Genomic DNA, 14,360 nt, shown 5'->3' with positions numbered 1-14,360 from the left:
TTAGCTAATTAGCATTAGAGAGCACTTATTTTCATCTTTCGGGATAAAATGTAATAATCTCTGGAAGATTTTAAAAGTTTTCATTTAGTCAAATGTAATTTTCAGAATCATACATTTTATTTTAAATAGCCATTGCCTTGGTATTTTACTTGGATATTTATCATTTTTTATTTTTTTTCCGATTAACTGCAAAATGGAGGTGTTTATGATTTAAATGTTAAAATTGATTTTTGACACTGGTGGTTGACAATATTTGGGGCATAATTTATTAAATAAATTGAATCAGCAAAGTATCCTAAAATCTCTAACAATGATTTCTATGCAGTGTATGAAATAATATTCTAGATCTATATCCTTTAGAGATTTGAAGGCCAACTCTAACAGGGTAGAGAGAATGACTGAATTACACAGTCTGTGTGTGAAGGCTATGAGTATTTTTTGCTTTACTTCTTCACAAACCAGTGCTTTCTATTGAAAGCTGGACTAATTCAGAATCATACAAAACAAATTCTGATGCAGAAAGATCCCAATTTTGTGTGTGTGTGTGAAGTGAATAATATCAAATAAAATCCTCTCTGCTGACCAAAGGCATTCCAAAGTCAAATGTACCTGAACTTTGAATACTCTTACCATCAGCCATATAAGAAGTATGCCTTTCTGGCTTTCTGGACTAGTGGTGCATATATTTTCTCCCTATCTATCTAAACATCTATCTACCTAGCTCCTCATCCCTGTCTCTCTACCTATCCAGAAAGACTATCAATTCAAGGGCCACTTAAGGCACAGACACATTTTTAACTTTCTCTTCATGCAAGATCATCCTGGTTCAAAAAAGGCAAATAATTGTATCATCTGCATGCTCTAATCCTGAGGACAGAACCACAAAGAAGAAAGTCTCAGGTTTATGCCTCTTATTTTCTTAAGATAGTTGTTAAGAGCTCTACCTGTGAATTCTAGAGTCAGACCGCTTATGAAACTTCGGGCAAATTCTCAACACCTTTCTGTACCTCAATCTGTCACCTGTGAATGATACTTAAGCCTGGTATGGAAGGCTTGGTGAGTTAATTTATGAAAGTGCTTATGCATTATATAAGCATCCACTGTCATGGTTTTTATCGTGGTGGCCACTGTTGTTGTTTATTCCTACCTGTGACCATGGCACAGGGCAGATCGGCAAAGGCTTGCCATCCATGTTTGCTGTTAATTTATTTCAAGTAAGAGCTAATGTACCTTGAAGGGGTTGTGGGAGCTATTCTGATCCCTCTGCCTCTAATGCCTCTGCCACGACCAGAGTCCTCTGAGCCATTTAAGTAAGATAATTCACGTAGCTGTTCCTGACGAATCTCATCATTGTAGTCCTAGAGAAACAAAAACAAAAAAACAGGACCTGATGAGTTAAAATGGGGCATGGGGGGTTCTTAGAGCTGAACAAAAACAATACAAAAGGACATTTTTCATCCATTTTCTGGAGTCTTGTATATGAAAATCTAAAGTGATGTAGAAAGTGTATATACTTTAAATTCCTATTTTTATATAGAGAAATTGAAGTTGCTTCTTTTATCGAGGAAGTACTCAGCAGGAAATCAGATGAAATGTGCTGGGATATCACTTGATGTGTTAGCCAGAAAAGGAAAGACAGCAATACAGAACAAAATCGTGGAATATACCAAAGTGGTGATTAGCATAAGGAATACTGAAAAACAGCTCTCCTGGGATGGTATGCGTAAACTGCAATGGCTGCATGATTCTCAAACACTCCTGATGCATAAACCAAAAAGGGATGGTCTCAAGGCCTGAAGCAGACCCTGTGTTAAAATCATAAAGAAGGACAAACCACAGACCAAAGTTTCATACACCTGAGAAGCTGCATGATCCAACCAAACAACTTGAAGGACAATACTTAAAAATAAGGGATTTTTGGCGTTCTAGCATTGGGATGATGGAAAGATTGCCACAGCGAAAGGCAAATTTCACAGCAATAACCAGAGATTCAGTCAAAGTCAAAGGGACTTTCTTTATCTTTCATCAGTGTGGAAATATGTCCATCATTTTAATGGGCCCTAAGAAATGATTGGAGTCACTAACAACGAATACTCTTTAAAAAACAAGTATCAGTCTTACCTGTCTCTCCTTTTATTAACACACACCCCCACACCCCCATACACACCCCTGCTTGAATAGTACAAAATTGAATAATTGGTTATTTTTACCAAATGGCCACTGATTAAATTCTTTTTCAGTAAATATATGTTTAAGTGAAATCATGGTAGTGGATTTGCTAGTGCTAGAAAAGGGCCTAGAAGTGGACACTAGAAATATCTGTAAAGGGAAGGCTGAAAGAAATGATGTTTGAAGCCCAGTTGTGTGCCCCTAAACACAAGTATATCCTCTTACCAATGTTGTCGGTTTAGCTATGCATGTATGTGTTACAGTAGCATTAACTAAATACTTTGAATCCTTACCCACCCACCTCTGTTCAGAAAAAGGCAGGGATGCATTCAGCCTACAAGGATTTCTAATGCACAGCTTTACGTCATGCTCCAAAAATTGCCTGGATTACAAGCAGAAGTACTAGTCACTCCAAAGTATTTATCTTCTTATTTTTAACATGTTGCTTTCATGCTCATCCTCTTCAGCATCTCGTAATGGGCTCAGCACACTTGGCTGACAGAGAGCTATACAGTAGAAAATTACAGTTTCCACTGTAATATATATATTCCACTTCTACTTAATTTTCACATTCAAGCAACCACCAAACTGAAGAATAAACATGTCTATTATTTCCTTAGGATCAGGGAATGGGACGAATTGCTACTTCTTAGTGAACTGACCAGCCACCATTAAAATGAAATACTAATTCTGTAATTTCCTGATGTAATATTCCTAATTGGTAAGGGGAATCATTTTGTTTTCTTATCTGAAGAAAATCCATGAACTCTCAGGGTCCTTATTAACTGTAAAACAAGATAGATTTTCATTGTTGGCAACCCTGAAATTGAAAAACTAAGAAATTGGAGATGAATTCAATATATGTAAATTCTACTTTTATGCTAGAATCAGAAAATGTAATAATGTGGATGTAGTCTTGTGTATCATATACTCATAAAGAAGAGGGGGAGGAGGAGGCTGGGGAGGAAATAGGGGACAGGGAGGACAAACATATTAATCAGACAATATGAAAGAATAATTCCCAATTTGATCAGGCCTCCCTGCATCCATACCTTAGAGAGATCCCATTACACTGACTCTGGAATTATCCATGTGATTTGTCTTAGCCAAATTGGACAAGAAGAAAGGTGACAAAAGCAAAGACTTGAAAGGTGCTTCCATACTCTGGAACTTGCCCTTTCTTGTCACTGAGACCTATGCCTCCAGGTAAAGAAGCCCATGCTGGCTTTCTGGATAATGAGAGACCATGTGGAGAGAGGCTCCAGTCACCCCTTCCCTCTTACCATCCCATCTGAGTTCCCAAACATGAGAGTGAGGCCATCCTAGACCATCCAACATGAGTCAAGTGGATGAAGACTGAAAAAAAATTCACCTTCTTACTCCCAGAATGGGAATAATAAAGGGGTGCATTAAGTCAGCATTCTGGTGGTTTGTTTTATGTAAAAACTAACAAATCTAGAGGGGGCTGACCATCATGGAACACGAGAGACCAGTCAGAGAGGCTTACTTCAGCAGCCTTTCTCCTTTCCTGTCCAAAGGAGGGTGTATAGGCCCAGATGTGATCTACATGTTTCTTGGGGTAGGTATAGCCCTTGTGTGGAGATAAATATAGCTAATGTCATACCTTAGTGTCATTAAAGTTTGAAATGTCTACTTAAAATACTTTATTCAGTGTCGGTGCTCACTGATCCATCTGCAGATTGGAATTCAGTGTCTAGACAGAAACCTGCTGACAGGGAGAAAATCTTCATCTTACTAACATGAATATCTGACACTGTGGGTTAATCCTTAGTGTAAGCAAAACAGCTATTGTTGATATACAATCAAGTTTTCTATGAGCCTAGCTACATATTCTGTTTAAAGAAATAACCATCTTCCAGGGTTGTGGTGGTCAAACATATTCTGTTTAAAGAAATAACCATCTTCCAGGGTTGTGGTGGTCATCTACATGTTGATGTATTACATCTACCTACAGATGTAATTGACTAGGAATCCCAGTTGCTCTGTTCTGAAATCTTCTTGCTCTCAAGGCCATGCTCCCTAAGAGCAACTCCTAGTCAATGACCAGATATGGTTAAAATGTTAAAAGAGGGCTATTCCGGGGAGTCACGGGATGCCTCATCATGTGCCTCAAGGATTCTCTGACTGCCTTACTGAACTGGCTGTGTTTTTTTTCTTTTTTTAAAATTAATTAATTAATTTATTTATTTTAGATGGGGGAGGAAAGAAACTGGAGGAGGGGAGAGAATCTCAAGCAGACTCCCCACCAAGCATGGAGCCTGATGCAGGGCTCAACCTCACAACCCCAAGATCATGACCTGAGTGGAAACCAAGAGTTGGACACTCAACTGAATGAGTCACCCAGGCTCCCCTGAACTTGCTTTTAATGTCATTGCACCAGAACAGACTAGGCCTTTCCACTTCTCTTTCCTTTAGGTCAGATATTGTGATGTGAGGGCTTCCCAGTATTCCTTTGCTCTATTTATTTATTTATTTATTTACTTTTCTTACAAGAACATTTTCCCTATCAAAATCCTTATGTGTATCATCCCAATTTGGCATCAATGAATATACAAAGTGTTGACAAAACCAAGTTCTTAAGATTACAAAGCTGAGAGCTTTGATAAATGTATTAACGTTAATGCTGGTGGAGCTTATTTTGTTCAACAGAACATATAATCTGATTAAATTGTAGTACTTGCTGTTCTCTTACTTAAAAATGGTTAGATACGGATTAAACATGAAACCGATTATTGATTACCAAAAAGGGTAGTAATTGATATTTTTTAAGAAAATGATAATATTTAAGAAAATATTGCCAATGATTGGCAATGAATGGCATTTTTTTTGACAGTTCACTTAATAGGACAATATGAAAGAGTCATGGAGTGGACAGACACAAGCCATATCTTGGGCAGGAGACCAGAACAATGTGGTTGGCTCAGATAAACTGCAGCAACAATGAAAATCTGTGTGTGCAGGAGTGTGGTGGGTTAAGAGAGAGAGAATATGGGCAACCACAAAAAAAGTTAGGAGTCTTCTACTGGTAAGTGAATGATATGATTGGGAAAGGTAGGGACAAAAGACATTTTTAACTGTAGAGATGACTAGAAGTAGAACATTAACCAGATAAAAGAAGAAATTAGGGGGAAAAAAGGCTTAGAGGTAGAGAATTTGTATTTGGTCTTTTAAAAAAAGATTTTATTTATTTGAGAGAGAGAGCATGCTCAGTGTGGGGAAGTGGCAGGGGGAGAGGTAATTCAGACTTGAGCCAGATGCGGGACTCCATCCCAGGACCCCGGGATCATGACCTGAGCTGAAGGTAGACACTTAACCAGCTGAGCCACCCAGGCACCCCTTGTAGTTGATTTCAATTACCTTAGGTTTAAAATGTCAAAGTGACATTAAGAGTTATCTTAGAAATTCAGATCTGGGTTGGGAGAGTAAATCTGAATGTCATCCGCACATATTTGTGATAATAGAATATTAGCACAAAGATTGCATAAGAGATTAGTAAAATAATACAGTGATAAAAATTTTCTAATCATACTATTAATGTAAATTTGTATCATTGAAGATGTCAGTTAACTTATTAACTACAGTATGTGGATTATTAAATATTAAAAGCCAAGGTCATTTAAAAAACTCAGGTTTTTCTAATTAGATACTCAAAATATATACACCACTGCATTTATAGTAATGAAACATCTACATGTTGCAAATAAATATGGAAGAGAACATTTTTAATGCCCACAGGTAAGGATAGTTGATACTAAATATTTTCTAGGCTGAATATATTCTGTGGATTATTTTTATAACATAAATATAATTTTCTAAACCCTAAATCTGTAATTTTGTATTATAGTGCTTTTTCCAGTCTTTATTAAGCACAGATCTAATTTTGAATTAATCTTTCATAACTAGAACATGAGTCTACTTGAAGATAGTCTACCTGAAGATATCCAGTTGAACATTTAATTATGGCATGTGTTGTTGATGCTTCAGTTATATAAAATCATTTTTTTCAGTTATTTAGAACCTTAAAGATACAAGTAAAAAAAATTCCAAATTTACCTTATAAATGTTATCTTATTAAAAAAACATATCACCACATAGTTCATTTGAGTGGTACTGAGTTCTAAGGTTCTGCAGTCATAAAATAATTATACTATGAATGGGTGGTTGTAGTCTTATGGCATTTTTAATTTTAGCACTCAATTAGCTAGCACACACATTCACTGAAAAGTAAAAATATAAGTTTATAAGTAGTAATTATGATAATTTGCATTTTATATTATTTTAGTATTTTTTACTTCCTATTTGATATTAAAAGACCTTTGAGAGAGAAAGAGATAGAGATAGAAAAATAATTCCCTAAGCATGTGAAAAAGTTCATAAGGGACCAAGAAAGGTTAGGTTATGACAATTCAGGATGAACAAAAATGGAAAAAATAATTTCCAGTCATTTGAGATAAATAAATAATAAAATAAATATTTTAACAAATAAATATGATATAAACATTATTTATAATAAATAAAATAATAATAAAATAATAAATATAAAAAATAAAATCTTATGTATTTAACTGGTATGTGAAACAGGAATATTACAAAATTTTTTAAATAAAACTTACCCATATTTTAAAGAAAGAAGAAAATAAATGTCTAGAAGAAAATGAGTTATACTTACAGATGAACCTTAATATTATTTTAGATAAGATTAGAAATTACTGGGATTTTACACTTCAAATAAGAGAATGCTTTACTACTTTGGGTATATCAGCAATAAATAAATCATACACACATTAAAAATAAATCATATACACATTAAAAATACCCTTTGCCTTGAAGATGAATTATAAGGCGCTTTACAAATGCTGATGGGTTTGATCTGCAGCTTTGGTTTCAGATAGAAGGGATTGAAACATTGAACTTTTAAATGAATCTATCAAGGCTTAAATAACACACACGTATACAAAAACATTTTTAGGATTGATTCAAATTTTAATTTTATTTTTCCTATAATGTCCAAAAATATTGCTTGTTTGCTACCAAAATGTAAAAATCGCCCCCTTGAAATAATAACAAAGATATTCACAATACTTGTTACATGTTTCTTTTGCTCAGGATGAGGCAAATTAGCCCTATGAAATAATTTCCCTGAAATTCATGCATGCTCCTTTTAGCCTCTCCGACAAGGCCCTCCCACTGTGACGGCATATGGTGTAAACAGTATACACAAAAGCTCAGAGCAGACAGATGTTTGGATGTTCCTAGAAAGGACTCATGCTCATAGTCTGCATATTTAATGTATATGCATAATTTCCCAGTTACATACACTCATGTCCATCTGTTATGATGGCATTATGCCCACATACAAATTGGGAAGATTATTTCACTTGCCTATAGATGCCAGGTGATGACAGGTGTAGATAGGCTACCTGGGGGCACAGTGAGGAACAATTTTCCTGCCAAATTCCCTCCTCTGAGACCCTGATGGGCACTGGTGCTGCACATTTAAAACTGTGATTATAACCATTGGTAACATGTGAACGTATATTCAGCTCTACCAAGGCCAAGACTGTCAGACGACATCAGGGGAGAACGAAATGCAGACTGTAACATGGCTGGGCCATGACAAAGAGACCTGGGATTTCCTCAGCCCCTACAAACAATTAGGTTAGGGCACTTTCACCAGAGTAATAAACAAGAAAGTCTGGGAGGTAATGGGTCCTGTGCCAATATCAAATCTGTAGCTGAATTAGACTGGGTAGGAAGCTCTTTCGGAAAACAACTAGTGCTGTGCTGGATATTATTTAGCAAGACATCTTAGGCTATTGGATAATAGCGCTTAGCCAACACGGGGTGAGTTTTAATCAGCCCAGGCGTGGTACCAGGAAACCTCATTAACAAAATGGGGTCAAAGAACAGTCGATTCAGATTTATTAAGAATCTGTTTGGTGCATGACTCTGCATAAGGTCTAGATAAAGGCTTTATAAAGCTTGTTCGCCAAAGGACGTCGAATATCACAAAGTAAAAACGTGCACTTTGTATCTTGAACTGCTAGTGAAGACAATTCTGTCACTCAAGAAAGCGTTCTCATTTTTTCCCATTACCAACTCATATTGTGCACTACATAAAAATCATCAACTAAGACAATATCTATATAGATTTCAGGCAGATATTTTGCAGGACGGTTGACTTATTTTCTATCTTATTTTATTAAACCTTTGCAAACACTGGTGACTGATATATGAGCTCTAGGAGCCAAGACCTTTTGATTGAACACCGAAGGATTCATGTATTTCAGTGTATTTGACTCGTGTATTTGGTGTTATAACTTCACCCATCCTGGCTTATAAAATCAGCCACTACCTCAAGTTAGATTTAGGGTAGGAGATAAATATTTAAATAATGGCAAATGAAAGATTTGGATTGTTATTCTAAAAATACCAAGTTCCATTTGTTTAAATAGAGCCAAAATAACCCTATTTTCTTCAGCAAAATTCCTTGGCAACTTTATTGCACACATGAGACAGGAGCTCTTTCTGAATTTTAAGTTGAAATAGGCATTGATTCAATACTTTGGCATATTTTATCTACCTTAATTTATGAAGACAAAAAACAAACAAAGTCTAGGCTAACACAGAACTAATGTTCTGTTTGGAACCATTGATCCAATGGATCCAAACTCTTTTTAACAGAGAAATCATCATGATAAGGATACATTTAGAGAAGAGTGCAAATTCTGTGCATGAAAAACATTATTCTGTGCATAGTTGATAGACTATGGCACATGTGGGTGATTTTTATTAATAACCTTGTAATTCTGGGCCTTCCCCCAGACATAGAAAATTTACATATTAAGATAGTAATGCACCTAACCAACTAGATTTTTTTAAGTGCTTAATGGAGTTTTGCTAAATAAATCATTTTTGGGGCACCTGGGTGGCTCAGTGGGTTAAAGCCTCTGTCTTCGGCTCAGGTCATATTCTCAGGGTCCTGGAATCGAGCCCCACATCGGGCTCTCTGCTCAGCAGGGAGCCTGCTTCCCTCCCCCTCTCTGCCTGCCCTTCTGCCTACTTGTGATCTGTCTGTCAAATAAATAAAATCTTAAAAAAAAAATCATCATTTTATTTATTCAGTGTATTTCTGAGCAGCATGCAAGTTCCAGACATCGATGTCGGTGTTGGAGACACAGTGGAAAAATGTCCCTGAACCATAGGATTCAAATCCCTCCAGATGACTAGATCTCTGCACCTGTTCATGAAACGTTCTTTCTAGGCAACGAGAGAAGCCTCCTTGATAAGCTCTGAATCAGTGTATGCTCAATTCATTTTTCTTTTTGTTGATTTAAATAATAATTTACTCCTGATATTATAAAGATGTTTTTAGTAGCTGCCACCTTTTTATGTAGAATGTCGAATTCTACATTTCTGTTTTATTTACTTATTTATTTTTAAGATTTTATTTATTTATTTGACAGAGAGATCACAAGTAGGCAGAGCATCAGACAGAGAGGGAGGGAATGTCCAGCAGACTCTGCACCGAGCACAGAGTCCGACAGGGGGCTCCATCCCATGACCCTGAGATCCTAACCTGAGCCGAAATTGAGAGTCAAATGCTTAACTGACTGAGCCACCCAGGTGCCCTTACATTTCTGCTTTAGATAGAAAAATATTAACTAAGAAGACTATATAGGTGGCTCATGAGAAAAATCTCTCCTAGAAGTATTTTTTTGTTTTTTCCCAAATGAAAATACTGTAATGATTCCTTCTGTGTTTTTTAACCAGGAAAACAACATCCTACTCAGCCATGGCAACTTTTTTGAAGCTCTTGGAAAAAAAGTATAAAATATGCTGTACATGCCTTTTTTTTTGTTTGTTTCAAGTTATCCTTTTGTTTGGCTTGCAGCTACCAGTTCCTTCCAAATTTAATCCTTTAAAAAATCCTTGCCATGGTATCCTTCCCGAATATGTAATCGTATTACAATAGAGTAGTCCTTACAAATAATTAAAGTGCTGCTTTTCCAATTGCCGTATTGGAAGTGAGCAGAATCATTTGCCAAGTGGGAAAGGTGAATGCAGCACGGAAGTGAGCACAGGCGAGCAGGAGAGTATCCAGTGAGTGTGAAGGATGCTAAGAGCTCCACTACCGAGTACTCGGGAGAGGAAGCCAACAAACACCTGATGAAAGACTTTAGCTCCCTGGTCAGTAGCTGAAGAACTGACTGGTGATATATGAGTGCAATACAATGAAGGAGTATTAGAAGATGCATCAAAATACGATGTGAAAGTTCTCACATATCTTCATGAAATAAATTAGAATCGCAAGGTGTAAAAGAACACAGGTTTAGAGTTAGAGGAGCGAGGTGCACGGCCTTCCTTCCTTTCCTTGCTTCCACTGCTTCTGCATCAATAGGAAACCTCTGTTGAATTGTTTGGCTGGATTTCTCTTCCTCAACTGACTAAGGCTCTTTATTGGACTCTCAGTTGTATTCACTAATCTGTGGGTGGGTTTGTTCTGCTTCTGAATGGGTCTTGAGTTGCATCCTCTCCGTGTTGGGCAGATTGTTGAGCGATAATGACTTGGGTTCTCTGCTGCCATGGGACCGTGCAAAGCAGCCAGCATGCTGGCTTCTCCTCTGAAGGGGGATAGCACACCTCTCTGTTCTCAGATTTCTCCCAAGATTCCCTAATCCCACCTGCCATCTACATGGTGCTCCTCAGGAGCACTGGAATCCGCTAAGTCAGGCAGCTCCCTCTCCTTATCCACACAATGAATATACACTGCAGGTTGTCAGAACCAATCTTTCTGTAGAAAGGATTCGCTGCAGGAAGCCACCAGATCCTCTCAACAAACATGGGACTGATGGGCTGTTTCCAGGGCTCCATTCAGGAGGATCTCTTGGATTTCTTCCATCTCTAACCCTGCATCTCAAAGAGTAAAGGTAATGCCTGTTTTCTTGGAATCACGTCCAATATCAGGTACTTCAAGACCATTCGGTTTCCCTACCAAATTACTCGTGTCTGTCAAGCCCTTTCATCAAAACCAAGGGTGTAGTAGTATTAAGAATTAGCATTCATGGGGAGCCTGGGTGGTTCCATCGGTTAGGTGTATGCCTTGGGCTCAGGTTGTGATCCCAGGGGGCAGGGATCCTTCATCCCTTTCTCACTCTCTTTTAAGATTTATTCTGCAAACTTTGATTGAAAGAAGGCAACCATTTAATTGTTCTATAAAGAACATGCTCTGGGATTCAACAACATTATTTCTATGTTCTGTGATGAAGGTTATACTTTGGTTTGTTTTCATCCCAATGGGAGAATTTATAGGCTCTCAAGAGGTGGAGACCGGCCAAAGGAACTTCAGTTTTGCTTTATTTCCTATGAATTGCAGCATCAAACAACATCCTCATACTATCTACAATGCTTCTGTCCTTTGCCTGAGGTTACCAGCAGCACAGGCTCATACCACTCACAGGTAGGGACAGAAAGCAGGATTTCTACTGAACTTGTACAAACCTATAAGGCCAGGAGCCAGGAAGGGAGCATCTGGGACTATTTCATTCTTTGGTGAAAAAGTATATTATAATTAAATATAGTAACACTACATATATTAATATAGAAAATACGCTTGTTTGTTTATATATTTGTTCTAAGTGCTGCGAATATAGTGAACAAAATGGCCCTCCTTGAACTTACCTTCTAAAATGGAGAAACAGACCACAAAAAAACGAACCAGGAAAATGTGAGCTCATTTCAGATGATAATATGCTGTGACAAAAAGGAAGAGGGCAACATGACTGAGGCGCTGCTTGGAAAGGTTGGTTTAGATGGGATGTCAGGCACAGCATTCCTGAAGAGATAACCTACGAACTGAGACCTGAGTGTAAAGAAGCCTTACAGAGAAGGATCTAGATCACTAGTCTCTCAGGTGGCTGGAAAGCAAAGGCCATGAGCCAGGAAGAAGCTGAGTCTCCTTAAGGAACAGACAGAATTCTAGCACACATATGTCAAGAATTTAGTGAGCATGAGAGAGGTCTGGTAAGTAGGCGGAGGGCAGACCATGCTGGCTCTTCTTGGCTTTATTCTAAGTATAATAGATGGCCTAGGTAGTATTTAAATGGAAGTGAAATAACCGGTAGTTTGTCTTTTTTAAAAGATTTATTAAAGAGAGAGAGATAGCATGGGAAAGATAGTGGATGTGTTTCCCTCATCTCTCTCTATTCTTAAAAAAGGAAAGCAAATGTTATTTGTAAACAAGGAGACTTTTTATTTTTATTTATTCGTTTACTTATTATTATTTAAAGATTTTATTTATTTATTTGACAGGCAGAGATCACAAGTAGGCATAGAGGGAGGCAGAGAGAGATAGGAGGAAGCAGGCTCCCTGCTGAGCAGACAGCCTGATGCAGGGCTCGATCCCAGGACCGTGGGATCATGACCTGAGCTGAAAGCAGAGGCTTTAACCCACTAAACCACCCAGGCGCCCCAAGAAGCCTTCCTAAATTGGGATTTTTTAAAGTGTGATGTGATTCTATCCCATATGGATAGCTTGTCTTTAAGAACCCTGCTTACTAAATAAATAAATAAATAAATAAATAAATGCAAAAGACATAGTCTGTTCCTCATAAGAGGGAACATAAATGCCCTTACATGAAGTCATTTAGGGATCAGAAAGAAAGGTGGAAATTTGGTAGAGATGAAAAAGAACGATCCAGGAAGATTTGAACGTATGAAGTCATGACAGAAAAACGATGGGGTAGAATAGTCAATAAAGCAATTTCCCTAAAGCACCATGTCTGAGGTAGACAGTAGAAGGGTGTGTGGAGAATGCAGGTTGGAAGAGTGGAGATTTGTGTTCTCAGGATAATGAGTACTCACAGAATGGCATCCCCATGGACAGATTTTGGAAGGATCACTCAGGAATGTGGATGAGGGATTGAAGTCAGAGGAATGTCATTCACTTCTTCTACAGAAATTCAATTACTGGAGGGGACTTTTAGAGCCATCTGGACCTGAGACAATGAAGGCTGGAATGAGGGCAGAATTCAAGTTTTGCTCTTAAACTAGATTTGGGCCTTTGAACAAGTCATTTCTGGCTCTATTTCTGTAGAAAATGAAAAAGTGGTCAAAGTAATTCAGTTAAATAATGCCCGAGCTAGCTCCACAAGACTTCCTCATGAAGAAGTCTGCCATGGATATCAGAAAGAGGACAGACTACTGAATTTTTGCTTTCCTACTGCAGGATCGAAATACAGATGATTCAGGTGCTGTGTGCACATGGAAATGTGGCTGTATTTTTGTCTCTTTATGTAATAATTTCTTCACAAAACACATACTCAAATGATACTTTGCTTTGCAAACCTTCTCATTTCATGTACTTCTTTACTGCAAAGTCACTGAAACAAAAAGAAATTAAAAAATAGTACCAACAAATCCTCTGGAAGAGAAAGAAAATGCTTTAAGAAGAGATTTACACTCTGGTTTGTTGTACCAGCTTTAATGCTGGTCTAGAATATGAATTGCTCCTGGAGTCTTAGGACTCTAGTGGCAGTAAAGGGCTTTTGTGGTTATTAAACACCTCAACTTTACTCAGGCATTTAGCAGACCACAAAAGCCATTAATTGGCTGTCTTCTGCACTATCACGGATATTGCTTCCAAAGCATCAGTAAGTACAGAGCAGATCTACGGTTCTCTTTCCTTTACCACCCTCCAGACAATTTATAGATTAGAAATACATAACCAAATCTTGATTTTATAACGAACAAAAACATTCTTTTAAGAGGTCTGATTTTCGTGGGTTTCTAAAATACACTTAATTCTCAACTTAATTAGTCTGATCCTTGCAAGTCAGCCATATTGAGGCTTAGACTTTGATATGAGGGATTCTCATAGAGTCTTCTTCTAAAAAGCTTAAACAATACTTGTATAACTTTATTATTTTAAAGACCTTTATTGTTCTAAATTATTGATGTGTTTGTATAAGTGAAGGTGTGCGTGTGAAAGCAGTGCATTCAATTCTCACCAAATTGCTTTTGCTATTTCTCTAAATTATTTGCAACACAACTGAAGTTCTGGGACTCCAGCAAACTTCCTAGCTATCTCATCTTCTGTTTTATCCTATTTAGAATGTAATTACATTTACATATACAAATAAATACTGGAAGAATTGCCAACTCCTGCTTAA

At 37.4% G+C, this 14,360-nt stretch overlaps 1 protein-coding gene across 5 annotated transcripts in view; it reads right to left on the bottom strand.

Moving 5' to 3' along the window:
* The window catches only part of KHDRBS2 (KH RNA binding domain containing, signal transduction associated 2), a 618,929-nt gene that overhangs the window by 219,144 nt on the left and 385,425 nt on the right, over positions 1 to 14,360 (bottom strand). For all 5 annotated transcript variants that reach the window (XR_007128209.1, XR_007128210.1, XR_007128211.1 and 2 more), the window contains exon 5: positions 1,231 to 1,358. Coding sequence is in view for 2 of the 5 variants with exons in the window: in XM_047734409.1 (XP_047590365.1) it covers positions 1,231 to 1,358 (128 nt within the window). In the remaining 3 variants the exon portion in view is untranslated. The remainder of the gene's footprint in view (positions 1 to 1,230; positions 1,359 to 14,360) is intronic.

This window comes from Lutra lutra, chromosome 6 (genome assembly GCF_902655055.1).
Source record: "Lutra lutra chromosome 6, mLutLut1.2, whole genome shotgun sequence".
Lineage (NCBI taxonomy): Eukaryota > Metazoa > Chordata > Mammalia > Carnivora > Mustelidae > Lutra > Lutra lutra.
This window is presented reverse-complemented; position numbering and strand designations above follow the sequence as displayed.